General features: G+C 57.7%; 3 protein-coding genes across 3 annotated transcripts; 1 reads left to right on the forward strand and 2 right to left on the reverse strand.

Moving 5' to 3' along the window:
• Nucleotides 1-1,387: 1,387 nt before the first annotated feature.
• Nucleotides 1,388-12,181, reverse strand: DEF6 (DEF6 guanine nucleotide exchange factor). The gene is made up of 11 exons (XM_054293967.1): nucleotides 12,081-12,181; nucleotides 7,796-7,936; nucleotides 6,301-6,486; nucleotides 4,704-4,931; nucleotides 4,478-4,624; nucleotides 4,239-4,347; nucleotides 3,862-4,160; nucleotides 3,275-3,441; nucleotides 2,931-3,129; nucleotides 2,346-2,436; nucleotides 1,388-2,142 (listed from the first exon to the last, which is right to left on the reverse strand). The coding sequence occupies exons 1-11, from the start codon at nucleotides 12,174-12,176 to the stop codon at nucleotides 1,931-1,933; spliced, it is 1,875 nt and encodes a 624-aa protein (XP_054149942.1). The 5' UTR covers nucleotides 12,177-12,181; the 3' UTR covers nucleotides 1,388-1,930.
• An 810-nt stretch (nucleotides 12,182-12,991) lies between these two features.
• ZNF76 (zinc finger protein 76) lies at nucleotides 12,992-21,830 on the reverse strand. The gene is made up of 15 exons (XM_054293937.1): nucleotides 21,770-21,830; nucleotides 20,732-20,886; nucleotides 19,474-19,554; nucleotides 18,299-18,376; nucleotides 17,932-18,137; nucleotides 17,341-17,418; nucleotides 16,888-17,004; nucleotides 16,574-16,649; nucleotides 16,164-16,289; nucleotides 15,881-16,060; nucleotides 15,440-15,673; nucleotides 15,000-15,124; nucleotides 14,154-14,294; nucleotides 13,952-14,065; nucleotides 12,992-13,630 (listed from the first exon to the last, which is right to left on the reverse strand). The coding sequence occupies exons 2-15, from the start codon at nucleotides 20,802-20,804 to the stop codon at nucleotides 13,526-13,528; spliced, it is 1,734 nt and encodes a 577-aa protein (XP_054149912.1). The 5' UTR covers nucleotides 20,805-20,886; nucleotides 21,770-21,830; the 3' UTR covers nucleotides 12,992-13,525.
• Nucleotides 21,831-22,298: 468 nt separating this feature from the next.
• Nucleotides 22,299-25,103, forward strand: RPL10A (ribosomal protein L10a). Its single transcript, XM_054293923.1, has 6 exons — nucleotides 22,299-22,461; nucleotides 22,583-22,682; nucleotides 22,760-22,840; nucleotides 23,139-23,287; nucleotides 24,097-24,269; nucleotides 24,897-25,103. The coding sequence occupies exons 1-6, from the start codon at nucleotides 22,299-22,301 to the stop codon at nucleotides 25,065-25,067; spliced, it is 837 nt and encodes a 278-aa protein (XP_054149898.1). The 3' UTR covers nucleotides 25,068-25,103.
• Nucleotides 25,104-27,193: the final 2,090 nt, after the last annotated feature.

The raw sequence follows: 27,193 nt of genomic DNA on the forward strand, positions 1-27,193 counted from the left end.
GCCCCAACCCTGTCACCCCCTCAGCCCCTCACAGCTCCTCAGCCCTTCACACCCCCTGCCCCAGCCCTGTCACCCCCTCAGCCCCTCACACCCCCTGCTCCAGCCCTGCCACCCCCTCAGCCCCTCACACCCCCAGCCCCTCACGGCTCCGCTCCCTCCCATCCCTCACACTCACCTCGCGCGCGGCCCCGCTCGCGCAGCCGCCCCCCGCCCTCCCCGTCACCCCCGGCCCCGCGCGTCACCGCGCACGCCCTGACGCCACCGCACCCCGCGCGCTCCCGCGGCCAATCGCCGCCGCCGCCGCGGAGCCTCGCGCCCGCGTCACCACGGCAACGGCCCCGCCCCCTCCGCACCGTTACCGCCCCCTGCCGGGAGCCGCCCGCACTGCGCCCCGCGGCCGGAGCGGGGCCTCATGGGAAATGTAGGCACTGCCTGTGACGCAACCTGGGGCGGGGCGTCCTGGGGGCGGGGCGTCCTGAAGGCCGCCCAATATGGCGGCGGCGCCGGCTGGGGGCAGTTGGCTCCGTGCCCAAGTACCCCAAGCATTGCCAGTCACCCCCTTCGCGCCCAGCAATTCGCACCGCGGCCCCCTCGATATGCAGTACAACAACCCAGCCTCGGGGCAGAGCTGGGAAGGGCTCACTGTGCCCAGAAATCCCGTGCAGAGCAGCAGGATCCTGTGTCCAAGTGGCTTGGCCAGGATGGTGTGGAGCAGGCAGGACCCCACGAGGGACCCCACTCAGGGCCACCCCGATCTATGATATATTGTGTGTGCCAGCAGAGGGAAGGGGCCACAGGCGATGTGTTTGACCTGCAGCCCCTGCAGTGCCCGTGCCCCCGCTGTGCGTCAGCGCGGCCGCGTGGGCCCGGGCCAGGGCTGCCCTGCACCCCGGGCACACTGAGCGCTTTGTCCCTTCGGGCACGGTGGAAAAAAACTGAGAGAGAAACACTGTGAGACTGGGGAGAGTGCTGTTCGAGGCCCGGGAGGAAACAGATCGTAATCTCCCCAACGAACTCAGCCCATCTGCGGGTGCAGAGATGGAGTCGGTGCAGAGCTTGCACCCAGGGCCTGTTCCAGAGGCCACCTTGGCTCTGTGCCCCAGGCTATAAACACCCCAAAGGCACAGCTGGGACTGTATCTATACAGAGATGCTGGAAAAACCAACCCAAATGATGGTGTGCTATTGGGGCTTTTTTGTTTTGTTCTGTGTCCCTCTTGGCCCTCCACAAACCAACCAAAAATCTGCTGGTGGGGCCACTTTTCACAGGTTGTGGCTGATTCCTTTCAAAGGGCTCTTTCACACAGGGGAAATCCAAACCCTGCACTGCCATGGAAAGAGGGCTGGTGCCTGCAGTGTGTGGGGCAGGAGGTCTGTGGCCAGTGGCTCCAAAAGCTTTATTGGTCATTAGTTTCTGCTAAGTAAGTGGCTCCAGTACTACCACCCACTGCCCGGGAACACAGTGGTGGCTGTAGTTAGGGACACCTGGCATGGTGTGGGGTGACAAGAAGGCCCTGCTTGGTCAGTCCAGGTGTCCTTGGCTGGTGGCAAAGCCCCACACCTTGGAGCACAGTGAGTGATGCAGAAGGGTTGTTGTAGAAACCAAGGGGGAACTGCAGTCCTGGGCCACAGGGCCCTGACCCAGCAGCAGCTCTTTTTTTAGTACAGGGTGTAAAACAGAGGACAAGGAATTGAGTTCTTCAGTCCACAGGAGAAGGTCCCACTGCCCTCTCCCCAGCACTGGGCTGCCTGAGCCTCCTGGCACGTGGTGGCTGCAGCCCTTCACTGATGGAAATGGGAGCACTTCTGCCTTGGGCAGTCCCCTGTAGGCTCTGTGCTGGTCCCCATGCAGAGATGGCCACACTGACCGTCCACCTGGAGGGACAAGCTGAGCCCTGCCCTTCCCAGCTGGGCTCTGCCATCCTGGTGGGCTAATTGGTGGGCTCAGTGGCCATGGTGTCCGCATTTGGAGATGGCAGCATGCTGCTGCTCCCGCCATTGCTCACGTTTTCCTTGCTGTTTTCCCTCGTGGGGTCACTGCCTTTATCCTCCACCCTCTGCTTGAGTTTGAGGGAAGAATCTCTCCGTGACAGAAGGGGCTGGTAGCCAGCGAAGACTCCTCCACTCACGTTTGTTCGCTTGTCTGGGGGTGGAGGGAAAAAGAGAACTGTTTACCTGGGGCCCAAACTGACTGTTCAGCTGGAGCCCCTCCTTGCAGGAGGCATTGCGGTATCTTCTCTGAGGGTCCTTCCAGCCACCAGATGCCCCCAAAAAGGGGAAGATGGGTGGGGGTGTGGGCATAGGGGATGAAGGGAAGGGTGGTCATCTGGCTCAGCTGTTTCCTACCTCCAGGCCCGATGGGGTGCATCAGTCGGTTCATCTGCACGTTCCAGTGCTTGACGTTGGTGCTGGCCTGTCGCAGCTTCCTCTGGGCCGCCTGCAGGGGATGGAGGAAAGGGTGAGCTGCTGCTGCTGCCCCATGGGCACGGGGCAAAGGAGACGAGCTGCTGCCCCATGGGCATGGGGCAAAGGGAGAGCTGCTGCCCCATGGGCACAGAGCAAAGGGTGAGCTGCTGCCCCATGGGACCATGGACACGGCTTTCCCTTCCCTGTGTAAGCCTGGATTGGAGGTTCCCTCTGAGATGGAGACCCAGTTCATTCTCCTTTAGACCTTCTTTTCCCCTTCCAACCCTCTCCCCTTCACACACTCCCATTGTTGACATCACTTTCGACAGCAGTGCTTTCTCTAAGGGCAGGACACGCTTGTCCTGTCTCAGCCACTGCACCACGCCGTGCCTGCACATGGCACAGCTCAGAAACCCCCACAGCAGTTCCAGCTTGGTCCTCCCCACTATGGAGGTGACTCTGGGAGGGTTGGAAAGTCCCCTGGGCTCACCATGCGAGGAGATGTGGCACAGATGTGATGCTCACCATGACATCTTGGTCCACCCGCTGCCTGTTCACTCTCACTTCTTCCAGCTGCTTCTGCGCCTCTTCCAGACACTTGTTCTTGTTCTCCATCTCCTGCTTGAGGACTTGCTTCTCCATCTGAGTTCTGATGATATACTCTTCTTGCTCCTCCTTCAGCTTCATCAGCTGTTTCAGCTTCTCCTCTTCCTCAGCCAGTAGCCTGACAATGAAGAGGTGAGGATGTCCCTCTGCCACTTCTTCCCCCAGTTTCTCTGTCCCACCCTGCACACTGGGGAGTCACCAGACACCCCAGTACCCGGGAGCACTGAGCTGCCCAAGGAGGGGGAGGGATGCCCTGGTCCTACCTGGCCTGAGCATATCTCACAGCCTCCTCGTCCTGCCGCGCTTTCACCTCCTGCTGCAGGGCCTCCTGCAGCCTCTCCTGCATGTCCTCCAGCTCCAGGATGCGCTTGCGCTGCCGCTCCGCCTCGGCCTCCTTCAGCACCATCTCTGCCTGCATGGAGGCACGAGCCTGCGCGGGGACAGGAGCCATCAGTGGGCCAGGCCACCACCAGTGTCCCCAGAACCCACTTGGGCCCACTGGGTGGAGTGGGCCAGAGCAGGGGCAGCCCATGGTGACAGGTCCAAAGCGAAGCTGTTTCCCTGCTCAGGAGACAGGCTGTGTCATTTGGAGCCAGTGCTGGCTGTCAGGTCAGAAATGGGCTCCCTGTCCAGCCTGGCACCAGCATTTGCCTCTCACTGTCCCCCAGCTAAAGCCCCTTGAGGCAGGTTGTCCTCATCTCCTGCTCAAAGGGATCTCAGGCACAACAGAGCCCAGAGGTGATGGGTGGCAGCAGCACTGTACATCCAAACCCCTGGGCTGCCCTGGGCAAGGGAAGCAGAAGGAAGCACTCACCGCGTGAGCACCACAGCCCCTGTGGGATGCACGCACCTGCTCGGCCTCCCGCAGCTGGATCTCCAGGGTCCTCTGCATCTCCTCGTGCTGCTGCCTCCGCCGCTGCTCCTCCTCCTGCAGCAGGAGCTCTGCCTGCCTCTGGGCCTCCTTGAGCAGCTCCAGCTCCTGCAGCTTCCTCTCCTTTTCCTCCTGCAGCTGCCTGAGCCGTTGCGTCTCCTCCTCCTTGGCCGCCTTGCGCTGCTCCCGCTGCTCCCGCTGCTCCCGGCGCTTCTGCTTCAGGTCCTTGTGCAGGGACTTCTTTCCCTCGGCCTGCAGCCTGATGGCAGTCTGGATGGCTGCAGAGGGAGGGCACGGTCAGTGGGGACAGCAGGGGCACGGGGAGGTCGGGGAAGGGGCGTGGGGTGGGCACAGACCGAGCGTCCACTCCTGGCGCTGCCGCGTGTCCGAGGCGCTCATCTCGTAGGTGCGGGACGAGGTCTTCACACAGAACATGCACCTCTTGCCATCCCTGTCTGGCAACACCTGCAGGGAGGGGACACAGCACAGGGTTACCCCACCTTATCCCCCCGTCTTCAGCCACAGGAGTGGCTCTCCCACGCTCACTGTGTGTTCTTGGGTCTCCCTTCCAAGCCGAGCGTGGCCCGGGCTGTACCTCCACGCAGCAGTGCTTGTCCAATGTGATGCTCCCCTTCTTCTCCTTCCGCTCCTCAGTCATGTAGTAGGACAAGGCACTGGGCTTCAGCATGAACCACCGCTCTGACCAGTTCCTCCTCAGCTGGCCCTTCTTCCAGAGGTAGCCCTGCACCCGAGAGACACGGAGATCAAAACGGGGTGGGAGCAGGACTGAGCTTGTGCCCCAGAATGTGTGAGCTCCTTGCCTGTTTGAGCACATCCTCGATGACCTCCTGGTACACCTCCTCCACGGCCATGCTGATGGCCTCCTGCTCGATGCCTCTGAGGAACCTCCCCGAGTTCACCATGTCCAGGAACTGCCAGACCGTGAGGCCGCCCTGGCCCTGCGGCTCCTGGGACAGGAAATCCTCCAGCTCGCACGAGTTCAGCTCCACGTTCATGGCTGTGCAGATCTTCTTCAGCAGGTACTCCACCTGTGGGGAGGAGGACACTCAGTGACAGTGTCTCTGCATGGGGACAGGGCTGTCCCCACCCCATCAACCCATTGTGTAGAGCCCAAGGCCGCATCTCTCTCCAGCCTGGAGATGCAGGACCTTGATGCCAGAGGGATCATCCTTTGTGATGGTTGGGGCATCCCAGGCAGCAGGCTGGAATGGAGGAGACTGGAGCTGGGTTAGAGTTTGACCTCTACTGAGAGGTTTTTCCTTTTAACCCCAAGACTGGGATGTTTTTTCTGGCTTGTCTGCAGAGTAAGAAAACTCTGTAGCAGTCAAGAGCCTGAAGGAGCACAGGCCAGCACTGCTGAACATCATTCAGAGATGATTCTCAAATTCACAGTGAGCTCAGCACCACTGCTTCCCAAAAATCACTGGGGAGGAGCAGGGGGACAGGTCCCTGTGGAAATGAGCATCATTTTAAAACTGCAAATAAAAAGAGTCAAGGTGGTTGACCTGCTGTGGGGAAGATTTACCCCAGCTCAAGTTTTGCAGCCAGCTCTCCTCTGCCCACAGTCTGGGGACTGAGACCAGCGGGTGACACAGGAAGGTGACACACAGCAGGGTCCCCACAGCCAGCTGGATTTTTTATGTCATTTAATTGTGAAAGGGGGCAAGAACTGAGTGCTGGTGCTCAGGATGATTCAGTTTTTCATGCTCTGGGGAACAGGAAACACCTCTCCCAGGGCACAGGAAGTGCGGTTGCCCTCCTACGTCTGCGCAGCACCGTGCTTCTTGCCTTTTTTGCTCCTCTTCTTTTCTTTTCTTTTTTTTTTTTTTAATTTTGACTTTTCTGCTGATCTCAGGAGGTTGAGGGGGTAGAAGACAACAGCAGCCATTTGCCCAGCCAAGTTCCTTCTGCTGAGGCCACTCTTGGCCTGTGCAGGTGTGCATTCTCCCCAGATCTGCCCCTCTTCTCATGGAAGTTTAATCTGACCCCAGAGAAAGGGAGAACCTTCCCCCCTAAATGCTGTGGAATTTGGAGATTACTGTGAGGCTTTTCCTTGGCTGGCACCTCACCCTTAACACTCCTCATGCTGGGCAGGGGTGGCAGTGGCCACGGAGAGGGACAGCCAGGTCTGCTCTGCCACTGCCCTCCAGGCAGGACAGCACATTGGAGGGGAGAAGTCCCCCCTTGTCCCTGGGCAGTGGGGTGGCTGTGGGCACAGCAGGGGTGCCCAGGGCAGGCAGCCCCCCTGTCCCACCCCCAGCCTCCTCTCTGTCACCCCTGGAACAGCACGTCTCACAGGATGCAGTGGGACATGCCGGGAAGCGTCACCCTCAAATGGGGCTCTGCCAGCACATGGAGCCCTGGGAGGGCAGGGCTGGGGGCAGAGGCAGCTCCTACCTCATCTGGCACCATGACAAGAGGGTATTTGTCTTCAGACAGAAAGTTGAAGAGGCACCAGAGCTTGAAGGCATCCTGGTGGGACACAACACCGTTCCCATTGCGGTCGGGTTTGTAGTTCTTCTTCGCTGTCAGGGTCCAGCAGAGCTCATCAAAGTTTTCTTTGACAAAAGCACCTTCCTCCACCTGCAGGCAGGAGTCAGGGGGTGAGTGGGGAGCTGAAGAGCTACGGAGGGGAGGAAATGCTGGAGAGAAGGAACCTCACTCCTAAAATCTGTCCAGTGAGAAGCACGGCAGCACCAGCAGGAAGCTTGGGGTGCAGCACAGGCAGGATGATGTGGGGCTCTCACCCCCAGTGCCTCCACGGTTTGGGGTTTTTTGATACCCCATTGAACCACAAGGAGGAACTGAGGAGTGAGGGGAAGCCAAGCAGGAATGGTGCCTCCAGCAGCCTCGTCCCTGCTGGTGATATTCAATTGTGTCCTGGCACTGTGAGCTGCCCCAGGCAGCAGGTTTGGTGCAGATGGGATCAGAGGAGCTCTGGCTGTCCCCGGGTGCTCTATCCCAGCTGTGTGAGCACAGGAGCAGCAAAGCTGGAGGAAAACCTTTGGGTGGCAAAAGCTAAAAGCTTCTCTTACCAGGAAAACCCACTTCCCTCTTTTCAGGCTGCCTCTGGGATTCTCTTTGCCATGGTGAAACCAGAGGGGGTGGGTTTAAAGATCGCCTCCCAAAGAACCGTGTGGGCAACTGGAAGGATTTGGGCCACTCTGTGATGGGGAGATTGGGCTGGGCTGACCTGGGGCAGCTCCTGCTCTGGGCTGAGGGAGCTGGGGAAGGCTCTGCCCTTGTTTGCTGCTGACCAGATCCCTGCAGCCAAGATCAGCACTGCTGGACCAAGCTGGGCAGCTGCTGAGCAGCTCTGGGCAAGGCAGAGATGGGCACAGGGACTGGCACAGGGACTGGCACAGGGACTGGCACACCAGGGCAGTGAAGGGTTACTGCACCAGTGAGCACACAGTGGAAGAAAGCTGTCAGTCATTCTTCCTCTCCTCACATGCCTGGAAGAAACAGCACCCACAGAGCAACCTCTGCCTGTGCCAGACAAAGGTGGCTCTGAACCACAGGAAAAAAGGGAGAAAGCCCCAGCCCACCCCAGCTCTGCTCCTCCTTGCAGCTCCCTCTCCTCTTTGCCAAATGAGGTCACACCTCAAAGGTGAGGATAAAAGGGGCTGATTTCTCTGTCTGAGCTCTTCAGGAGATGTGGGCAGAGAAGCTGCTCCATCCAGAGCCGTGATGTAAAGGGATGACTTCATCCTTGCCAGGGAGATGCTGAGTATTAAACATTTCTCACTCATTTTGGCTTTCACCTGTGCAGTCCCCGTCTCTCTGCACCCTCCTTCCACCCACCAAGGAATGTGATCTCCAAGAGCTCAGGGGAGCTCCCAGGAGCCTCACACGAGGGGCAGCAGGTCTGGGGGGCGACCAAGGAGCTCACCTTGTCCAGGATGTACTTGTTGAGGTAGGGCATGTAGCCCTGGCTGGACACTGGCCCATCATCATCGTCACGGAAATGCTCCTCCAGCGCCACGGGGTCGTGGGGGATGCACAGCACCGTGTACAGGTTGTGAGACAGCACCTGGCCGAGCACAGGGGGTGGTGAGAAGGCGAGCAACGCCCAGCCCTGCCCCAGCACATCCCCAAGGTGCCACCCCTCAGTCAGCCCCTGCATGGCATCACCTCCCTGCAGCCACAGCATCCAGGCGAGGCTTGGCTTTGGCATCGTTTCCAAACGTGAATTTTAGAGAATCATCTAGAAACGGGTGAAAATTGAGGATTTTCCCACATTAGTTTCTTTTCTTGGCACAGGAGGAACTTCTTTCCTGAAAGGGCTGTTTCAAACCTCTCAGAGCAAACAGGACTCGCTCTGATCTACAAAAGCTGATAAGCCACCCCAAGCTATGCATTTGGCACAACCAGGCCCAGCCTGGCACCAACTGGCTGCTGGGGACACAGAACGATGGAAACATGAAAATAGGAAAGACCGGTGAGAAACTAAGCAAAGGTTTTGTCTGGAATGGAGATCTGGAGACACACCATGCCCAGAAATACTCAGCAAGGCTTGCCAACAGCCCCCTTTGTTCAAATCCCCCCAAATAAAGCATGTTTACAAACTCATGGATTTCCCAAGAGCTGGAAAGCCTGGAGCAAGGCTGCCCACGAGCACCAGCAGCACCTCCAGCTTGTGATGCTCTCCTTGCCTTTACATCCCAGAAGCAGGAGATGGTTCAACAGACTGACACCTCCCCACTGCACCAGGATCTGCCAATGCAGCTTGCCCAGGGCTCTAGAGCGGGGCTGGAGGAGATGGAACAGCATCCTCTGAGCAGGGCTGGAAATTTCCTCCCAGCAGCAGAGGAGCTGCCCCAGGCCACGATGGCTGCTGCAGCTGGGGACGGTTCTTGCTCGACCAGATTTTCATTCTCTTTTCCACCCTCTGGACCAATGGGATCAGCAGGACTCCACCCTGTGCTCACACAGCAGGGCTGTAGCCCCGAGCAGAGCTGCTACACTGGTGCCTTTCGGGGCTCAGTGCAGCCCCAGGGTCCACACAGTGGTGGGAAGGCCTGGGAATGTCATGGACACCCTCTAGGATGGTAACCAGTCCGTCAGGATGAATTCAGAATTTGGGAATCGTATCCATTCAGTGTTTCCAACGTGGTCCCTCATCTCCATCCTTCACCCCTCCTCTCAGAGCACCCCTAAAAATCCCTGTGAGGTCTCACTTGTGACCCCGGCCGTGGGGGACACCCTGAGCCCCTCCATCCATCCATCCATCCAAAGTTTCTCCTGTCACGGGGCTGTCACTGACAAACGGGGAGGGAAGCCCTGGCCTGGTCAGTGGTGGCATGGCTGGAGATGGGAGAGCTGAGAAACCCTTGTGGGCTCTGAAACAGCGACGGGAGGAGGAGAACAGCAGGGAGAGGGATGCTAGGAAAGCAGTTTGCTGGCACCTAACCCTAACCCTGTGGCATGCAGGGGATGGCCAGGGGTTTGACTCCTCCTAGTGCCCTGCATTCCTGTGAGCAGCACCCGTGTTTGTGCTCTCCACCCTCTCCCACCGCTGGCACACCCATCACCATGAGCAGAGGTGCCCAAAAGCACCAGGGCAGTGCTGGGTGCTTCCAGCCATGCATGGCCACACTGAGGGACCACACCCCAGCCAGGGAGGGGATGCACTGTGGATGCCGTGGGACAGACAGAGAGAAACGGCAAGCGTTTCTCACAGCGGCTGGTGAGACGTCTTAAAGAGCTAGAAAGATGTGATAACTTGTTGACTATAAACAATTTGCAAGTGGACTTTTTCTAGTTTATTTTTCTTCAAAAAAATAAAGTGGAAAAACTCAAAGACAGCGCATGAGGAAGATGTTTCTGTTAGTTAGCCAATAGAACAGAACCTATTGTACCACTCCATAAAAACCGCACAGTTCTTTTGGATAAAGCCTTCTCTGCCTTTGCTATGATCCTGCCTCTCGCCTGTTCCTGCCCCGACCCCGGCCCAGGAGTGACAATGCAGTGGCACTGAGAGCACAAACGCTGCCAGGAGCAGGGCTGGGGCTGTGCCTGTGCTGGGAGCAAAGCTCCCCGAGCTGTCGGGGCGCGCAGCACCCGAGCGACCGCAAGCTGTCCTTCCTTCCTTCCTGCGCACACACACACAGACACACACACAGACACACACACACTGCCAGGGTGTCTGCACACGCCTGCCCGTTCTGAGGTGCCCCTGCAAGGAGCACAACGGCTTCCCACAGCCGGGTCTCCGTGCTGGAAACCCTGACAGGTTCACAGCACTGCCCGGAGCTGGGTATAACACAGAATACGCAGCACGGCCTTTAGCACTCTTCTGCTTAGCTGAATATGCCAACATCACGCTCATGAACACACTAACTGCTATTCTGTTCTTTAAGCCAAGCCTCTCAACCTCCCTCAAGAGCAATTCTCTGTTGGACTAGCCACAAAAGTCCTGCTCCTATCAGCAGGATTCCTACGAGTTCGCTCTGCTCTCCCACCCAGCTCTGTCCTCTCGGTTCAAGCCTGGTGTCTTTCCCACCCCTGCTCAAGACCCTTCGTGCAGCAACACGCCCGGGTCAGGGAGCAGAGCCCAGCTCAGGGCCCAGCAGCCCTGGTGGGCTTTGGAAAGGGCTCGGTGGCTTTAACACTTCATCACTCAGAGCAGCGAGACCCCGCACTCCTCCCTCACTGAACCGCGGCTGGCCTGTGTGGGCTGGGGCAAACTCGAGCGTTTCTGTGGGTGGAAACAGGCTCTGCCTGGCCTGGAGACAGTGGGAAAGCCATCCAGAGCTGAGCTGTGCTCTTCAGTGACCTGCTGCCAGCCCATCCCGTCACTGACGGCGCGTGGGAGGACATCCCCTCCCCTCTCAAGTGTCCCCCTGGGTAAAGTCACTTTGGAGGTGCCATCCCCAGCACCACCACAGCCACAGACCCTGCATGAATTCTCCATGAAACTGCCATTAAAATAAGAGTCTCTGTGGCCTCAGCATGGTCTCTGGTGATACAGATCTCTCAAGACAAGCACTGCTGCTGCTTTTGGGTCCATCCCATGCCTGGGCCAGACTCTGGACCCAGAGCAGTGGTGCAGGGGGTGCTGTGAAGGGAGCACAGCAGCCCCTCTTAGGGATTAGCACACAGAATTAAGCTCTGGCCTACTTTAGGATTTTCCCTAATTCCTTCAGCTATTTCTACAGTTTTAGCAGGGCAGTGTGGCTCGCAGGGCTCATGCCACGAGTTCTGGGGGGCAGCCGGAGGCTCTGAGCCGCAAAGGCTGAGCAGGAAGAATCTGCCTCCCGCTGCTTCTCCTCCAGATCCCTGCATGAAAAACTCTTAATTCTGGGGCAAAACTCACCCCCCTGCCAAAGACCAGCACCTTCCCTGCAGCCTGTCCTGGGGAAGCACTGTAAAATAAAGGGAATGGAGGAAAAGGGGGTCCTTTTGCAGCGGTTCAGAACGGTCTCGCAGCCTGGCAGCAGCTGCCATGTCCTGACGCAACACCCGTGCTCAGCATGCTCCTGCTCAGGTCTCTCATCCCAGACCCTGGTACCAAGCAGCATTTCCAACCCCAGTGCCAGCCTGAGAACTAAACGGATGAAAAAAACACATTCCCACCACGTGCAAAGGTTAAAAACACCAATTATTCTCAGAGCCAAGGGGCTCCCGGGTGGGTGCCAGCAACCCTGGCCTGGGGGCAGACAAAAAGGTTTCTAAAGCTGTGATGGGTTTGATGAAAGGCTGAGGGCATGAGCCCTCTGAAAGCTGCTAGGAGTGGAAAGAGGGGAAAGCGGAGAGTTTTTAAAAGTGCTGCGTTACTTCTAGCCACAGCACTGAGGAGTTTTTGTTAAAAAGCAACCTGTCCCTACCTCCCGACCCACAGGCTCAGCAAGGAGGAACACAGGTGCTCCGGCAAGCAAGAAAACGTAAACAGAACTTGGGCTCTTAGTTGGCCATAAAAAGCACAAGAAACTGATAACTACAATTTAGATTTCTCATCATTTTCACCTAGAAAACACATCTGAGCATGAATTCCCCCCCACCCCTTTTTTTAAAAGGAGATGCCACAGAGCCTGAGAACTTCACTAGGAAGCAACAGCACGATCTTATTGGTCTCAATATTGAACAATTTCTCCATGGAAACCCGCGGGGATGCCGAGCAGCCCCGGGCTCGTTCCGCCGCTCGCTCCCACCCTCCCTCCGTGCGCGGGACTCACTTTGAGCTGGGATTTGGACACCTTGCCGCTCTTCTCCACGTCCAGGGCGGTGAAGGCGTACCAGATGGACTTGAGCAGCTCGGCCCGCAGGTCCATGGCTGGCGGCGGCGGCGGCGGCTCTGCCGAGCCCGCGGATCCGGTTCCTGGAGCCGCCCGGGCGGGCGGGACCGGGGCGGGAGCGCCGCCTGCCCGGGGCTCCCCGGGAACCCCCCGGGCCGCGCCGCGCCTCGCTGAGCTCGGCACGGACAGCGAAAGCTCCGCGGTGATTCGCGGTTTGGGGAGGGAAATGCCCGTTCTGGGTCAAGCGGAGCTGCCCCTCGCAGCCTTGGGAGGGATCGGTGCCAGCCGGGGAGCGGAGGCTCAGCCGGTGGCTGCTCCCGGGCTGTGCCCGTTCCGTGCCCATCGTTCTCTGCAGACTCCTCTGGGATGTCCAAAACAGGACCCACGAGGCTGCTGTGAGCCTGTGCCAGGCTCGGGTTTACAGGAGGATCTCCAAGGGCTTCTCCAGCTCTGCCCGCCCAGCACCCAGGGCAGTGAAGGGACCGAGAGGGCAGGACACCAGCCCGGGTTTCTCTCCCCAGCCGAGGGGAGGATGCAGGATGTGTCAACAGACACAATTCCCTAAATCTAGGTTTGCAGGAGGCCCTGGAAGACCCAAGGCCTGATGAGAGATTTCAGGGACACGTCTCAGCCCCTCCAAGCCACGCGCTGAGGGTACAGCTCACCCTGCTCCCAGCCCTCCTCTGGGACAGCTGCTGCTTTGGCAGGAGATGCTTGGTCAATTCCACAAATCTCCTCAATTTTTACAGCTGCTCAACACCACCATCCACCCTCTCCTCCCAGCTTCCACCAAAGAGAAGAGGGGTCCTTTTAAAAAACGAATTTAAAATTTGTTTTTATTTCAACTCAGCATTTACATCCAGGTCTAGCTCAGCTCCTGGCTTGAGCTGGCTGCTCTGCTCCACAGCCAAGGGATCTGCCATGGAAGCCCTGCTTGAAAAGGAAGTGTGACAAAGAGATGGGAGAACTGCTGTTGGAACCATCCCAGTGCTGGCTCCAGTGGCAGGAACTGCTCACCCTCCATACCGAGCTCAGGACAGCCTGGCCTTGCTCTGATGGGCCTTTATTGCTTCTGTGCGTGTGCTGCCCACTGAGCTGGAGGGGTGGCCAAGAAGGGGAGCAGCTGGACCATTCCTGGAGGGAGAGGGCAGGAAGTGCCCCTGAAGGGAGAGCTGCTGCCCAGAGCCCAGAGCCAGGAGCAGCCCAGTGTACCTGCCCTCCCTCCCAGAGGGAAGAGCCCTTCAGACAGGGTCACCCCAGCAGCCCTGTGCCCTGTCAGTGTCCCAGCTGGCACAGGGCACACGCTGGCACTGCTCAGACACTGTCCCTGCCACCCCTGCACAGGCTGGGGCTGGCACTGCCCTGCCCTGGCTGCTCTGCTGGCCTCAGCTCCCCTTCCCGGGCACGGCTGTGGCAGGGGGCACTGGCTCGTAGTGGATGACTGCTGTGGCCATGCTGAGGGCTTCCTCCAGGCTCTGCTGCTCTTCCAGCTGGGGAGGGAAGGGGGAGAGACAGAGAATGAGTGCTGAACCCCCAAAGGCAGCTCAGGGGGCTCCCAGCAGGACAGAGGGGTGACACAGGTGAGTGACACAGGTGGGTGACGGGTGAAGCAGAAGGACAGAGGGCTGAGATGCAGAAGAGTTGTTTGCAGAGGAGCATTCTGCAGTCCCAGCAGGGTGTCCCTGTTCTCTGCACACAGGGCATTTAGGAATTAAGGAGCAAGCCCCCCGGGCAAGCAGCAATGCAGCAGGGCCAGAGGTGGCAGTGGGTGGCCAGGGAGTGAAGGGGACAGTGGAAAAGCCATGTGGTACCTGCACAGCAATGTGGGTGCCGTGGGAGGTCGCCAGCAATGCCACCTGCTGATGGCAGAGCGGGGCAATGTCCGACTCCTCTGACACCACCGCCCCAGAAGCGACTACGGTCACCTGGAAAAGTTCAATTCATCTTGTTTTAAAAGAAAATGCAGCTCTCTTCTAGCAGAGTCAGCAGGGGCAGCCCCAGCTCTGTCTGTACCTCCTGTGCCTCGGTGCCATCAGTGTTGGCCACAGCCACGGTCCCGGTGTCCCCTCCCTCGGGCACGGCGAGGACCCTGCTCTGTGCCACCACGCCGATGGCACTGCCCAGGGCCTGCAGCTCCTCCTGAGACAGACTGACCTGGGGATGACAGCAGAGCTCAGCGAGCCTTTGGCACCTCCTGAGTTCAGCAATGCATCGGCCTGGGCAAGGAGGAAACAGCCTCTCTGCAGGACTCAAGGCACTGAGAGCTCCAAGCAGCAGCACCAGGGACAAAACTGACAACAGAGAACTCAGAGCTTGGGTCTTCGGCCCTCCCCATCCCACCACATCTTCCCATTCTGCCTTTTGTCTGAAGCCTGGATGGGGACAGCTTTGTGCACTGCAGCAGCAGGAGCATCTCAGGCTAAGAGGAAACAGGTCACTGCTGGCAGCTGCTTCCCTTGCCCCGTGCCACAGGAGGAAGTTTTTTCCAGTCAGCACAGGGGCAGCTGGTGGAGGGAAGTACAAGAAAAGCACTGCTGTATTCAAGTGATGACAAAACATCTCCAAATGCAGCCTGGGTCAGCAGAGCTGGGGAGCCAAAGGCTGCCAGTGACCACGCAAACACCCAGAAACCCTCAGCAAAGGGGGCACTGGGACCAGAGAACCCCACACCAACACTGCAGCAGTGGGTGAGGATGTAGGAGGGAGCCCTCAGGGCAGGAAGAGCCCAAGAAACTCCAAGGTCTGAAAAAAATGCTGGAAAAAGCCCCTGCAAAGAACATCCTGGCTGAGTGGAGGAAGAATCTCCCTTCAGGTAATAACTGCTGTCCCTGACATGCCGGAGGCTGTCTGTGTCCATACCTGCTCTGTCCCATCCTGAGAGATAAGTGAGATTTGTGTAGGCACAGCATCTTCTTCTTCATCTTCCTCCATCTCTGAGAGGAAAGCAATGTGCTGACTCTTCAGTGGAGAGCCTCTGTCAGCAGCTGGATCAGAGAAGGGGAAGAGCAGCATTATCAGAGTGTGAAAGCCCATGCCTGGCCTCTGGACCTGCCTGTGGCTTCAAGGGTAGCACAGAAGAGCACAAGACCATGATGGCCTGGCAAGAAGGACCCTTTACCTCTCCCTGTACCACAGAATGGGCAGGGGCCTGTTCCCAACCTCATGGACCTTCCAATAAATCCAGCTTTGATGGGGAAGCAGGCAGCCACGGCACACACTCGGCTGTGAGAGGGGCGTGTCTGCTCCTGCCGTCACCTCCCTCCCCTTTGCCACACCTTGATGGGGGAGTGGCCGCTCACCCTCCCGCTGCTGCTGCTCGAACAGGGCCTGCTCGCTCTCCTCGGTGGCCTCCAGCTCGCCGTGGCTGCTGCGTTTGTGCATGGCCAGCGTGGAGGTCTGTCGGTAGGTCTTGCCGCAGCTGCTGCACGTGTAGGGCTTGCAGTGCGTGTGCACCACGTGGTGCTTGTACAGGCTGGAGTACTCGGTGAAGCGCTTCCCGCAGCCCGGCACGGTGCACAGGTATGGCTTCTCTCCTAGGGCAGAGGCCACAGAGCTCAACGTCACCCTCCTCGTGCCCTGGGGAGGGATTCTCCACCAGAGCAAACAGCTGGAGACAGACTGCTGGAACAACAATCAATCCAATGAAGCAATTCCCACCACTTCCTCCAACTCCCTGATCCGCTCCTGTGACAATGCCCATTCCAGCCCCACCGAGCTCCCTGCTGCTGGCCCCCTCCTACCTGTGTGGATCCTCATGTGGTTCTTGTAGTTGGTGGCGCTGGTGAAGCCCCTGCCACAGCCAGGCTCTGCACACGTGTAGGGCCGCTCGCCCGTGTGCGTCCGCATGTGAACCTTGCGGATGTTGGACGTGGTGAAGGAGCGGCCACAGCCCACAAAGGGACACTTGAAGGGACGCTCACCTGCATGGACAGGGTGCTGAGGGTGAGAGCTGCCACCGTGCAGCCACCTGGAGTCCCTCTGAGTGGGCTGTGCCCTGTGCAGGTCTTGCCCCGTGCTGCTCACCCGTGTGCGTGCGGATGTGTTTCTGCAGGTCCCCGGAGGTTTTGAAGGCTTTGCTGCACAAATCTTCTGGACACTTGTAGGGTTTCTCACCTGTGTGTGTTCTCACGTGGCTCTTCAGACCATACCCTGTCCAGGACAGAGACCACAACTAATTTTGTGATGAGAAGGAAACACCATGACAAGGAGTACCAGCCCTCAGCCCATGTACCTGAGTGTTTGTGTTGTGTCTGCAAAGCTTGAAAGGGAGAAATAACCAACCCCAACACCACTTCCAACCTTGCTGCCACCATTATCTGCCCACGATCAGTGAAGGCTCCCGCGCTGTGATTCCCTTGCTTTAGATGCTCTGGATATTGTGCTCTACTGGCTTGGACACAAAATGAAATCTGCTCAAAACAGGAATTTGTTACCTGTGGCAAATGCTTTCCCACAGCTTGGGAAGTCACACGTGTACGGCCGGTCACCCGTGTGAGCACGTTCATGTACCTGGAAAAGAAACAACAGCTCCCTAAAATGAGGTCCAAGGGAAGGAAGAATGAAAACTGTGGAAAAATGCTGGTGGAGAGAATTTAAAGTTCCCTGCTGGATTTCACCGTGGCCAATTGACACATCTGGGTCTCTTGGGGAGCTCAGCAGTAGCTCAGCTGCACACAGCAGAGCATCCTGCTCTGGCAGTGTAACCTGGGCTGGTCTGGCCTGCACCCTGCCATGCCACCTGCCTTACCTTGAGGTGGTGGGCAGTGGTGTAGAGGCGGCCACAGCCTTGGTACCCGCAGCGGAAAGCTCTGCTGCCAACCTGCTGCCCCTTCCTGTGGCTCTGCACCTCCTCCTCCTGCAGATCCTGCTGGGACAAGTACTGGAATCAATCCAGCAAGCCACCACAGCTTCACCAAGCCCACACAAATATTTCCCTCCTTGCCATGCATATGCACTCCTGCAGTTATCTTCCAAAAACATGTTCCTACAAACCAGTTTGTACCCACATGGTGAAGCCCAGGTGACAGGGCTCTAGGAACCTGCATTTCCCCCTCCCACCTCCCAGGGTTCTCAGACATGAAACTCCCTTTCTCAGCTCATTTGAAAAATGTGCAGTTAGTATTTGCTAACTCAGCAGGGAAGCCACAACATTCTTATAATTAGTGGCAAAGAGGAGTTCCAGTCATTGAAAAATTCAGACCTGGGAAGAGATGTTGCTGGAGTCTTTACTCTTCACATGGCAGATGTCTGTCACTCCCTCCTCCTCCTCGTCAGAGCCCTGTGAGTGAAGAAGCACAGGCCCTGTTTGTGTGTCCCTGTGCAGCAGGAAGGCAGTGACAGCCACAGTGCCACCCCACCCTTCCCCAGCGAGCAGGGGCTGGGCCTGCCACAGCAGGAAGGTCTGTGCCCAGCTCAGCACTGCAGCGCCCTCCTGGCAGCCCCTGCTCCACAGCCCATGGAGATGGGACAAAAAGGCACTGCCTGGGACACTGGGGTGGGACACTGCAGTGACAGCACAGCAGGATCTGAAGCTGCTTTGGTTTGGAGGTCACCATGGGGACAGTGGCCATGGCTCTGGCACACCAAAGGCTGTGTCACAGCAGCTCTCCTCCCTTCCCAAACCTCAGCCTGCAGCAGGTTAAGGGTGGCAGGCCCAGCACCCCACAGGACCAAACAGCCCCATTCTGGGTCCCCAGCTGCCAGGCACCCCTCAGCACTGGACCCTGTCCAGGGACTTCTCTCAAACAGGGAGGGCACAAACTCAGGCCAGGAGATGCTGCTGTGCCCTCACCTTCCTGCCATACTGCTGCAATGCATTAATGGTGTCCACATCGAGGCCATCATCTTCCTCCTCCTTCCCAGGCAACCCCTGGAGCCCAGTTTCTGTCTGCACTTGCAGGATGGTGCTGCCAGGTGCCACGATGACAGGGTGGTGGATGTAGGCAGTGGAGCCATCCTCCAGCTGGACAGCCTGCAATGTGCCAGGCTCGTAACTCTCTGCAAGAGGAAACGTTCAGGTAAAGGGCTGAAAAAGATTCAGCTGAAAAAAAGCTCAGTGCGAGGCAGGAAAAAAGTGCTTCACCTCCCCAGCCCTGGAAATCTGAGACATTCCAGCAGCTTCTCTCCAGCTGCCAAGGAAAGAGCAGGGAGTGCTTTACCTTTGGCTGTGCTGTGTATGAAGGCCATGCTGCCATCCTCCAGCACCACTGGCTGCCCATCTTCAAAAGCCACAGCCTCTAAAAGGAAAGGAAAACATCCCCACACCTTCCTGGAGCACCCAGCTGAGGCTGCCAGGCAGGAGAGGCCACAGGGCTGCCTGCTTGCCCACAGCTGTAGGTTTTAAGACACCATCTGAGCCCTTCTGATGTGAATGGTGAGGTTTTCAAGGCTTCATGCACAGATTTGCCTCTTCCTCTGCTCAAAGGAGTGATGCAGTGTCTCACCAGTTTCAAAATGCCAGGTTATATCCCAACAAGAAGGGGATATAATGGAGAAGGATGGCTCTGGCACAGGGGAGTGTGAAGGAGGAAAGCACAAACATGCCATGCCAGGGGAAGCAGGGGTGAGGAGAGCCCCTCTCACTGTGCATGTGAAGGCAGGGAGGAGGCTGCAGGGGGAAAGGGGCACAGCCAGCTATAAAACAGCCATTTCCAGCAGCCTTTGGAGAACAGAACAGGGAGGTGGCACACAAGGAGCATCAAGGAAGGACTGCCGAAGGTAACAGAGCTCTTTCTACCTGCCCTTTGGCATCTTGGCATGGCCAAGGATGATTCCTCCGTGCCCCTCTGGTGCCTGCCACATGAACTGGGCTCCCACCACCTGTCTAAAGTTCCCTAATTTCAGAGATGATGTTGGCTGATGGGTCAATGGCCAAGGTGGCATTGTTCCCAACAATCCCCACACGACCCCTCCCACCTCCAGCACCTATCCCAGAAGTAATGCATTATCTCACAGTTCAGAGGAAATTCCTGCCCAGCTGCTCCCACATGAAACAAGCTCTGTGTGTGCTGTGTGCCTGGCACCAACACAGCTCACAGCTCACTGGGCTCGTGGTATGACAACAGGGAGAGCCCACAGGTGAAATGGCACTTGAACATTGGTCTCCACCTCCACCAAATTCACCTTCTCATCAGATTGCTAACAACTTTGCAGGCAATGGCCCTGTTTACTCAGCCTCAAAACCACAAGAAAGAAAACCCCAACAGAAACCCTATGCTCATGTGGAATTTTGAGAGCTGAACTGACAGAGGAGCCCAAATGCTGGAGCACTGAGAGCTGCAGCCACACCTACAGTGTCCTTCCAAAGAGAAAGAGGGCAGTGTGTGTTCCTCACCTTTCTGAACTGTCACCTGATGGATATAAGCTGTGGTCCCATCTTCAAGTTCAATGACTTGCCCTTCAATCAGCTTTTCACCTGGAACAGTTAAAACACACCATCAGCTGCTGACCCAGCCCCTCTGCCCACAAAAGGGACAAATTGTCACTTCTAGGCTGGTATGGATCAGCTTTCCCCCACAGAGACACTTCCCAGAAATGCTGGCATTGCTTTGTCTAGACAGGACACAAAGACCCTCAGGCACCCCTTGGTGAGGAGCTGCCCCTCACAGCTCCTCGTGCCAAGGAGCAGACGGAGCATACACAGAAAGCAATTACACTTGTGTTGGAAGAAAATACCAACTGTGTGTACTGAGCAGCATCAGCAAGGGCTGGGAGATTTATCTACTACTTTGGCAGAGGATCAACTGTTAGGAAACAATTACAGCACCTAAAGGAGCATAAAGTGCTGCCACTGTTGGGCTGTCGAGGCTCAACTCTGCCAAAGCCTGACTGCAAACCTGTAATTGTGACTGAGTTACCCAAAGATTTGGTGCAGAGAGGATTTGGTGCATTGCTCCATCCCACTGAACATGGAGAATGCAGGTTGGTTTCACCGGGAGCAAAAGGTTTGAGAGGGGGTCACACAACCTGGTGGTTCCAAGACAGCACAGCTCCACACACATAACAAACCTGCAGTGAGTTTGCCCAGAAAATGAAGCAGGAGAGCAACCCCCAGGACAGGGAGCTGCACAACTCCTCCATCCTGTTCTGCAGGCTGGGAAGCAGCGTGCTCCTCTTCCTGGGAGCAGTGGGTGGTGCAGAGAGGGGCACCTCAGCAACACCAGGCTAAGGGCAGGTGTGGAATTTGGCACCTCTCTGAGCGGGGAAAGCACTGCCGTGAACCAAACCCTGTGCCAAACACCAGGGATGCAAATCCACCTGCTCAGCCCAGGGGAAGTTTTGGTGGAGCAGAGCCCTGCAGGCCACAGCATCAGCTGCACAGCATCAGCTCCCTGTCCACAGCAGCCCTGGAGAGAACAGGGCTCTCCTAGTCTGAGCAGCACCTTTATTTCCACAGCAACACCTCTCCCATCTCCACAGCTTCACTTCCAAACCAGAGGCACGTTTGATTTGTATTTTATTTCACATCACACTCCAGTGCAAATCCACCAGCTGCCCGTGTGGCAGCTCCCACGCCGTGAGGGGCCCTTTTGGTGAGCCTGACTCTCGTTTCAGAGGCAGGAGGAGCCTCTGACAGCCCGAGGCTCTGTTACCTCTGGCAGCCTGCTGCAGGTAGGCCGTGATGCCATCCCCAAGGGTCACTGCTGGCAGCCCCAGGCTCTCCATCCTGCCCCGAGTCCCCACACATGGATCCTGCCTGGCAGCACGGGGGCCTGTGGGACACGGGGTCGGCGTCTTTGCTGCGAGCCTTAAGTAAAAAGAACAATTCTGTTTCAATTTCTGCCCTTAGCTTCTCCTCCTCCTTTAGTCTCTCCACTTTTGCACACTAGGAAAGGCCTGAATGGCCTCAAAAGACTTTTGAGGTTTAAAGGGTTAAGATGGACGATGCTGCATCCTTCCCACACTAAAGGCAGGCAGGGATAAGAATCTATTCCACAGCCAGATATGAAATAAAGCTTATCAGTGAACTGAACTGACAGACTCTTCTTGGAGACAGCACAAACGTTATATTCCAGCCCTTCCCGTCCTCCAAATGATCTGCGGGGGTTTCCAGGTACTTTAAATCCTGAACCTACAGGCTGAGCATGTCCTGTGCTGCAGCACACAGGGGTGATGAGCTTTACTCCTCCTTCTCTCCTCCCTCTCCTAATTCCCAGCCTTCCGAGGGACGCAATCCCAGGTTCTAAGCAAACGATGCTAAAGCCTGCACACCCCCACAAGAACATTTGCTGATGGGTTATCTCGCAGAGGCGCCACAGCGCGTTCTTCCTGAGCCACCTCTGACAGACAAATCTTTGATCCTTTCATTTCCAGCAGCGAGCGAGGAACACCGTGCCCGCCGCCGCTCGGTGCCCGCTCGGTGCCGCCTCGCCCCGCGCTCCCCGCACCCGGCGGAGGCTCCGCTGCGCTGCCCCGGCCCTCGCCCCGCCGTGCCCCCGAGAGACCGGGGAAAGGCGGCACGGGCTGCGAGGGCAGGGCCCGGGGGTGGCGGGGACACGGGGGGCTCCCCCCGCGCGGTGCCCCGGGGGCTGAGGCGGCTCCGGGCCCGGGAGCTCCCCCCGTGCAGTCCCGGGGGCTGAGGCGGCTCCGGGCCCGGCCGCCATCGCCGCCCCCCCATCCCCCACACCGACCTGAGCTACCCGCCGGGCCCGGGTCCGCCGCCGGCCCGACGTGCACCGCGCGCGGCCCCGCCCACCCCGCAACCCGCATGGCGGCGCCGCTCCCGCCCGCGCGCGGCCGCCCCCGCCCGCCATACAGGTTCCGGGGCGCGCGCGCCGCCCCGCGGCCAATGCGGGGAGTGCAGCCGGCGGCGCATGCGCGGTGCCAACGCCGAAGCCACATGGCCCCGGTTTCCGCTGCCCGGCCCGGCCCGGCCCGGGCTGCCCGCGGTACCTGCCCAGCGACCAGGACCGGGCAGTGCTGCCGCCCGCGCCCGGCCTGGACCGGTAGCTCCTTTTCGGCGGCCGCTGAGGCCAGCCCGGAGCTCCTGGGATACACTGTGAAGCGATGCAGGAACTCCTATCCTGGTGGTCGCACACAGAGGGCAGTGATCCCCGGTTGTTTATTTAACAAGGAAGGAGATGCGGGCGGGCGGGCGGGCAGCCGGTCAAGCTCCCCGCGCCGCTCCCCGCATGGCGGCCCTGGGGCGCCGCTCCCAATATGGCGGCGCGCCGCGCGCTCCAGTCTCGCGAGATCTCGCCACTATTTATAGCGCGCCGGAGGCACTTTCGGTCCTTCGATCCGAGCAGCCGGAGCCATGAGGTGGGTGCAGCTCAGCGTCTGCTCCGCTCCATCCGCCGCCATCCTCCGCCATCCGTGCCTAGTGGGGGCCGCGGGGCCGGCCGGGCAGCCAGCGAGGCGCGATCCTCGGTGTCGATGGCGGCGGGAACGCGGAGGGACCGGGGCGGACTCGGGGCCGCGTCCCGGGCGGGGCTGGCTCTGAGTCCCCTCTGCCGTTTCCCCCCGCAGCAGCAAAGTGTCCCGGGACACCCTGTACGAGGCGGTGAAGGAGGTGCTGCACGGCAGCCGTGCCAAGAAGCGCAAGTAAGAGCTGTCCACGCGGACGTGTCACCCCGGCCTCGGCCTTCCCCCGGCCGGGCCTCACCCGGTGCCTCCCGCAGGTTCGTGGAGACGGTGGAGCTGCAGATCAGCCTCAAGAACTATGACCCGCAGAAGGACAAGCGCTTCTCCGGGACCGTCAGGTTCGCCATCCTCTCGCTCCTACCCAGCCTTCGGCGCTGCCCGGTCCCGCTCGGGGCCGCAGCGGTGCCGAACCGCTCGGGGAGTCCAGCGCGGCCCGGCCCGGTGGGGGCGGCTGGACGGACCCTCACCCTGGGTCTTAAAACATGAGGGGAGGTGCGGCAGCCCCCAGGCTGTGCCCACCGGCCTGCCCGGGACGGCAGGTGAGGATGCCCCGTGCTGCGGTAAGGTCTCTCCGTGCTGGCTCCGTGCACACGCGCTGGGGCTGGCCCGTCACTGACTCGGGCCTTCCTTCCTCAGGTTGAAGTCGACGCCACGGCCCAAATTCTCCGTGTGTCTGCTGGGGGATCAGCAGCACTGCGATGAGGCCAAAGCAGTTGACATCCCTCACATGGACATAGAAGCTCTGAAGAAGCTCAACAAAAACAAGAAGCTGGTGAAGAAGCTGGGTGAGTGTCCATGAGGCTTTTCCCCATGCTCAGATTTCCATGTCATGGTTGGTTGCAGAGCTGAAACTCTGAGCAGAGTCAGCACCAATACCAAAATCTGCCCAAAAACTATTCAGAAAAGCCACCAGGCTGTTTCCAGTGCAGATCTGACAGATCAGTACTGCAGGAATGGGGTTGGTTGTCCAAGGAAGGGAGAGACACAGAAAATGTCCCTGTCAACAGTTTCATCCTTTGCTATGTCCCTCACTTTCCTGGTCGGGGAGCTGCAGGGCAGCAAAAGCCAGGAAACACCAGAGGCAAGAGTGAGCTTTAGTCCTGCAGTTCTCGTGTGCACAGAATGAAATGCACTCATTTTTTCTTGGTCAGAAAGAGAAAATCCTTGCCTTCCTGAGAACTCCAGAGTGCTTCTGGTACATGGCTCAGGCAGGCAGGAACTTGTCCCTCAGTCCATAATGGGCCGTGGAACTCTGAGCTGTTAGGTGATTGTTGGCTAAGCCTCTCCTAGATGGATCCTGTCTCATTCATCCTGCTGTGCACAGAGTTGGAGTTCAGTTGGAGAGGCAGAGCTTGGAGCTCAGTGCCATCTGGGGCTCAGCAAAGGACAGTTCCTTCAGGAAACTGGGGCTGGGGCCTGGCTGCTGTGACAGTCGTTCCTCAAAGATTTTTGGCAAAACCAGCTCCAGTTCTGGTGGGACCCGGGGAATGCTGGATTTATCTGCATGGAGGAGTTGCATGATCTCAGCTGAGTCCCTCCTGGAGCCTGGGGTGGGAGCAGGGTCCATCCTGAGCTCCTGCTTGTCTCCTTGCAGCTAAGAAGTACGACGCCTTCCTGGCCTCCGAGTCCTTGATCAAGCAAATCCCTCGAATCCTGGGCCCGGGCCTGAACAAAGCTGGGAAATTCCCTTCCCTGCTCACCCACAACGAGAACCTGGTGGCCAAGGTGGATGAGGTCAAATCCACCATCAAGTTCCAGATGAAGAAGGTAAAGCCTGGCTTTATCTGTGCCTGGGGGTTGTTCAGTGTCTCTGCCATCTCTGGGTTGGGCTGTAGGTGTCCCTCGAGTGTTCCTGGAGCTGTGGCTGCTTTCCTCCAGCAAGGGGAAATGTACCCAGAGTGTTCCATGGCCAGCCAGGAAGGAGGAATAGTTTAACTGTGGTTGGTGGATCTTGGAGCAGATAATGAGAAGGGGGTTGGATGTTTCAGTGCTGGGCACAATGCAGTGTGATTGAAGCTGCTCCCAGCACCTGGGTGCTGCTCCTGGCGTGTCCCTGGGGTGCTGAGCATGAGTGGGGCTTTGCTGGAGTGAATTTGGGACTTGGCTCTGTCCAAGTGAACTTGGGAGCAGCTCTGGAGATCCTGAGGACACGATGTGAGGGTTTGCAAATGCTTGAGCATTTAAAATAGCTGAGCTAACGATGTCCTGACACTTGGCCTCTTGGCTCACTCATAAATCCTCCAGCCTGTGGGGAGCATTGACTTCGAGGCTGCTCAGAGAGGAACTTGGCCTCTGCCACTGTGCAGAGAGGGCTGGGGGCACAAAGTGAAGCTGGTGTGGGCATGTCCAGGCCGTGGGTCAGCATGTGAAATCTGTACCTGTGTCTGTCCCCAGGTGCTCTGTCTGGCTGTGGCCGTGGGTCACGTGAAGATGACAGAGGACGAGCTGGTCTACAACATCCACCTGGCCATCAACTTCCTGGTGTCCCTGCTGAAGAAGAACTGGCAGAACGTGCGAGCTCTGTACATCAAGAGCACCATGGGGAAACCCCAGCGCCTCTACTAAGGGCTGGGGCAGCAATAAACCCTGCAGACACCCTCAGCTGTGTGTGCCTGTGTTCCTGCAGAGCTCCTCGGGGAGGCTTTGCCAAAGAGCTGCTCGCTCCTTCCAGGGGAAGGGCTCAGATGAGTCCTTGATGTTCATTTGAGAGATGTTGAGTTGAGAGAGAGATGAATTCCAAGTGGGATATTGGAGCTTTTGAGGGAAGGAGCCTCACTCACCCCCCTGCATTCAGAGAGGGAGGGGAAGGGAAGGATCCCACACTCCCTCCCAGGGCAGAGGTGTCCCAGCAGGTACAGGTTCAGCAGTTGTGCCCACACAGAGAACCCTTACCTGGTGCAGAGCTCACCTGAATCCTGTGCAGAGCCCAGCCCTGCTCTGGGAGGGGCAGCAGAAGTGTTTAAATGCAAGTGCCCCTCACCTGCCCACACCTGCCCAGGTGCAGCTCATGAGGACTTGAGCATTGTCTGTCAGTCCAGGGGTGCTGACGGACAGAGCTGCAGCCCAGCAAAGGGGTTGGAGCTGAGGTAGAGGGTGTTTGCCATCCCCTCCAAGCCAGTCTAACTCCATGTTCTGGGCTAAAAATGAAATTAAGTAATGTTCATAAATAAATAACATTGTGCAGGGACTGGAGAGCTTAGGGAAGTGCAGCATTTAAGCTTCTGGGGGGGTAAAAAATACTTTGGGCCCTGGAAAAGCTTGTCAGCATCTGAGGGAACAAAACAATGAAAATAGCTCTGGATCCTGCTGTTAGAAACCTTTAAAATAAGCATCAGAGCCAGTTTTTGAAAGATCAACACAACACCAAGAAATTCCATTTAATAATTAAAAAAAGACAATACAAAATGCAAACATTTCTTTTTACAAAGTTCAAATAACAATTTTTTTTCTTTTAATCAAGTGCAAATAACTTCAGGAACTACATCTTGCTCATCACTTTAATCATTTCTGCTGGAGATGGCAAGTCCTGGCCCGCTGCAAGCTGCAAAAGGCAGATATAAATACTCCAACATGAAAAAAAAAAAAAAAAAAACAAATCCAAAACCCCCAACAACCCTAATTTTTCTTGACTGCTTCAAAACCTTGATCCCCGAGGTGCCTGATGTGGGTTCAGCCTTTCAAAGCCATTCTGAGCTGGGGGTGGGTGGCTCCAGGGGCCCTGTGGGATTTTGGGGGCGTTTTTGAGCTGTTTGGTGAAAGCAGAAGGGGGAAAAGCTCCATTACCAGGAGGATGTGCTGCCACCTCACCCTTCCACAGCAGGGAGCAGAGGTGGCTGGTGTGGGGACACAGCCAGGACAGCCCTGTGACCTGCCATTAGATGAGCCAGAGTTAATTAATCAAAGTTAATGAACTCTGGTGGGCACGAGGGCAGGGTTGGTCATTCCTGGGCTGGTTTTATTTTTGCTGTTTTTTTTTTTTTCCTTCTAAATGCTAAGGACCCTTTCAAAGGTCACTGCCCTGTGTCACTGTCCCAGAGCCACAAAACCCCTCCAGATCCCTCCAGCAGCTTTTGTGCATTAAAGCAGCTGCTTGCAGACAGCGACCAAGTGACAAACAGCTCAGCCCACAGATGTGGAGCTTCCAAACAGGCTGGGAGCCGGCGGCAGCAGGGGAAAATCCACAGCTGGGATGAATCAGGACAGACTTTTCCAACTGACGCATCCTGGGGACAAACCTCAGCCCCCGTGCCAGTGCTCAGCCCCTCACGGAGCCCGGGAGAGGCTCCTGGGGTGCTGGAGCAGTGTGGATCGAGGAGGGAAAACAGGATGGAGGAAAGATGGACCCCGTGGGACAGGCAGGGCAATAAATAATGGGTTTGTTAAAAGCAGGGCTGGGCTCAGGTGTGGGCAGAGGGACAGTGAGGGACAAGGGGGAACAGTGATGGAAGGGAGCTGCCACTGGCAGAGCTTTAGGCTGGTTGATCATTTTTAGTCCTGGCAGCTCCAGGTCTTTGAGAGGATGAAGATGGCGATGAAGGTGTGGGGAGGATGACAGCTGAGAACTGGTGGCGGGGCTGGAAAAGGAGGGAGGCTTGGGGAGGAGGAGGAGGAGCAGAGGGGTGAGCAGTTGCTGGTCCCTAGGTGTCCTGTCCACATGAAGATGCTGGGGGCACAAAGCCACCAGTGGTGTC

The sequence above is a fragment of the Melozone crissalis genome, unplaced genomic scaffold (assembly GCF_028551555.1).
Source record: "Melozone crissalis strain CALT ecotype California unplaced genomic scaffold, PUWL_Pcris_2 ptg000198l_1, whole genome shotgun sequence".
NCBI classification, from domain to species: domain Eukaryota; kingdom Metazoa; phylum Chordata; class Aves; order Passeriformes; family Passerellidae; genus Melozone; species Melozone crissalis.

What these genes read in the sequence shown, in the direction of transcription:
- DEF6 (XM_054293967.1), bottom strand. Translation starts at nt 12,176, where the DNA reads ATGGACCTGCGGGCCGAGCTGCTCAAGTCCATCTGGTACGCCTTCACC. An exon ending in TGTCCAAATCCCAGCTCAAA is followed by an intron (nt 7,937 to 12,080) that starts GTGAGTCCCGCG and finishes GTGCTCGGCCAG; the next exon opens with GTGCTGTCTCACAACCTGTA. An exon ending in AGCTGCGGGAGGCCGAGCAG is followed by an intron (nt 3,442 to 3,861) that starts GTGCGTGCATCC and finishes GTCCCCGCGCAG; the next exon opens with GCTCGTGCCTCCATGCAGGC.
- ZNF76 (XM_054293937.1), bottom strand. Translation starts at nt 20,804, where the DNA reads ATGGAGAGCCTGGGGCTGCCAGCAGTGACCCTTGGGGATGGCATCACG. An exon ending in CATACACAGCACAGCCAAAG is followed by an intron (nt 18,138 to 18,298) that starts GTAAAGCACTCC and finishes TTCCTCTTGCAG; the next exon opens with AGAGTTACGAGCCTGGCACA. An exon ending in TGGGAAAGCATTTGCCACAG is followed by an intron (nt 16,290 to 16,573) that starts GTAACAAATTCC and finishes TGTCCTGGACAG; the next exon opens with GGTATGGTCTGAAGAGCCAC.
- RPL10A (XM_054293923.1), top strand. Translation starts at nt 22,299, where the DNA reads ATGGCGGCGCGCCGCGCGCTCCAGTCTCGCGAGATCTCGCCACTATTT. An exon ending in TCCTCCGCCATCCGTGCCTA is followed by an intron (nt 22,462 to 22,582) that starts GTGGGGGCCGCG and finishes GCTGGCTCTGAG; the next exon opens with TCCCCTCTGCCGTTTCCCCC. An exon ending in GAAGCTGGTGAAGAAGCTGG is followed by an intron (nt 23,288 to 24,096) that starts GTGAGTGTCCAT and finishes GTCTCCTTGCAG; the next exon opens with CTAAGAAGTACGACGCCTTC.